Genomic DNA, 2,479 nt, shown 5'->3' with positions numbered 1-2,479 from the left:
TTGCTTATGATAAGGCCTGGCCAGGACCAATTGTATGATCAGATGCATCCAGACAATTTAATCTTTTTGTCAGACTCTGGCGTTTGTTCATGACCTCGTTCGAATTTACGTGTGATCAGAATTAGCCTCGATCATTTAGGTGCATTTCTGGGTGAGATTCTTCCCGTGCAATAATGGTGTGAGTGAAGCCCTCCTTAAGTTTTTGTGTTTTTTTATGGTTGGCAAGTGGTGTTATTCAGGGAAGTACTTTATCATGACGATAGCGATGGTGTCGATGTCTCTGGTGCTGACTGTGGGTGTGTTGAACCTGCACCACCCCAACAGTAATGTGTCAGTATTGCCCAAGTGGGCTAAGCGCATCTTTTTCGACATCTTAGCCCCCATCCTACTCCTGGGAAAGTACAAGGAGTACCTCGACGAAGATGACACAGACGAAGGTTAGATATAATGAGTGAGAGGAAATATACTAAAAGACTTCTAGACACACTGCAACGAAGCCCTAGTCGCCAATTTTGCAAAAAGTCTTGCATATACTTGCTTATTTTACAATTTTCATGAAATAACTTTTTGCTAAAATCGGAAACTTAGATTGAACATTAGCTTAGTTTGAACTAAGGCAAATGGTGGTTACTGCTTGATTCTCACATAAACCAATACTTAAAATTCAATTGAAATTTGGGACTGAATTGAAGATTTACAAATCTTATAATACTATTGTGTATATATTTTTGTGTGGAATAAACTCGATTAAACATTTTCAAGCTCATTATTATGTTGTCCAATTCGAATCTTTTCTATTTTGAATACTCAGTCATAATTTGTAGGAGTTTTAAATTTCACAAACTTTTGAAACTTAGATACTTGTGATACAGGATTTATTTGGATCTTTTTTGGATCAAAATTAAATATTTTCTGATCTAATAGTGTCAGAAAGTTGTCTGACCTAATGATACTTGTTACTAGCTGCAACTTCGATTAGCAGTAAAATTTCCCACTACCCGGCAAAATCCTCTTATTGAATTCCTTAATTCGTATATTTTAAAGGTCGAGAGGTCAACGATCAGATACAAAGTGAAGCTCTGGAGAAAAAGATTTTTAAAGAGAGCAACTACTGGAATGGGACCAACTTGGATAACATTCCGGATTCCTCTTCCAGAAAGCACAACAATTCCGAGCCAAGTACCGGAATGCCATTCCGACTGTATACCCCGGACAAAAAATCAAAGAGGTCGAGTCGAGAAAAAATGATTCCCTCGAACCCTTTTCAAAGACGACGTATGACTCTGAACAACATGCTGTATCAAGGTATGTTCACGGCTACTCCCGTGGTCTGTGAAAGCCTGTCTTCAAACTACATTTCTGAAAATGTTGACGACCCAAGTTCGCCCAAAAGTGAACAAGAAGCGAAAGAACAGACTCTGAACAATCGTCTGGACAGAATCGAGGACATCCTTTTGTATCTCGCGTGTAGATTACGTAATCAAGAGATGATGGAAAACGTGAAACAAGAGTGGCGATTTTTAGCTGAAGTTATTGATCGAGTGTTGGTAGTGGCTTTTATGGTCAGTTGTTTAATTTGCACGTACGTCTTGATCTCGAATGCCAAGACTGGAGGCCATAATGCAGCTGTTAAAATGGCTAATGAACTTAATGCAGCTCTTAATATAACCCCACATTCGTAAATTTTTAGAGTAGTTTGTCCAGTTCTAATCAAAGTGGTTGAGATCGCAAAAAGTAATGCAAAGTAATCACATTGAATCATTTTTGCCCATCCCGCGTATGAACAAACGTTTAAACCAGATAAGAATTGTATTCCTTAAATAGTTATGTTTTAATAATCTTTTTCTTTGCATTGCTTTCGGGGTAGCTGTTAACTGTTTGAGACCGATTGCTTAACTGAATTTTTAGATGAATCTTGTATTACCAAATTGTTTTCATCCAAGTTTTCTATTTGACTCAAAAAGAATAGTTAACCAGATCGAGGTTCGTGCTCAAAATTGCATATGATAAGAAACTGGCCCCAGAACCAATCGAAGAAGATCAAGCTCCCTTTTTAACTGCAAATACGGATTTTGATAAAGAGCTCTCCCTAAATTACATTTCCAACACCACTGGGGGAATAGGCGCCCAAAAATTATAGAATAAGTTTCTGTTCAACGAAGATCAATGGAAAATTTGTGACAAAAACTAAATAGTTTTTTGTACTATAACCACCGGAAATGCTCTACTTAATTGAACAAAGAGGAAAGCAGTCGGGCTTTTCTAAAAACAGCTTGAATGACCTGATGGAATACTCTCAATTCAACCAAAAAGAGCAATCCTTCCGTGTTCGAGACGTATTCATCAGTGAGATGTTAGAAACATCGTAAAATAATTCTAAGTAGATTTCGCACGGTAAACAGAAGTAAAACTGCATTTGGTTTTCACATGGATAACGCGTAACGGCCACATTCTTGCTAGAACAAAATATTTAGACAAC

At 37.5% G+C, this 2,479-nt stretch overlaps 1 protein-coding gene across 5 annotated transcripts in view; it reads left to right on the top strand.

The window, feature by feature from the left end:
• Positions 1-1,779, top strand: part of LOC142358567 (neuronal acetylcholine receptor subunit alpha-9-like) — a 172,847-nt gene extending 171,068 nt beyond the window's left edge. For all 5 annotated transcript variants that reach the window (XM_075409976.1, XM_075409975.1, XM_075409978.1 and 2 more), the window contains 2 exons: positions 240-437; positions 1,045-1,779. In XM_075409976.1, coding sequence (XP_075266091.1) covers positions 240-437; positions 1,045-1,682 — 836 coding nt within the window. In that variant the 3' untranslated portion in view covers positions 1,683-1,779. The remainder of the gene's footprint in view (positions 1-239; positions 438-1,044) is intronic.
• The last annotated feature ends 700 nt before the right edge of the window (positions 1,780-2,479 follow it).

Source organism: Convolutriloba macropyga, chromosome 2, assembly GCF_964194025.1.
Source record: "Convolutriloba macropyga chromosome 2, txConMacr16.3, whole genome shotgun sequence".
NCBI classification, from domain to species: domain Eukaryota; kingdom Metazoa; phylum Xenacoelomorpha; order Acoela; family Convolutidae; genus Convolutriloba; species Convolutriloba macropyga.
Note: the sequence above shows the minus strand (reverse complement) of the source record. Positions and strands in the feature narration are given on the sequence as shown.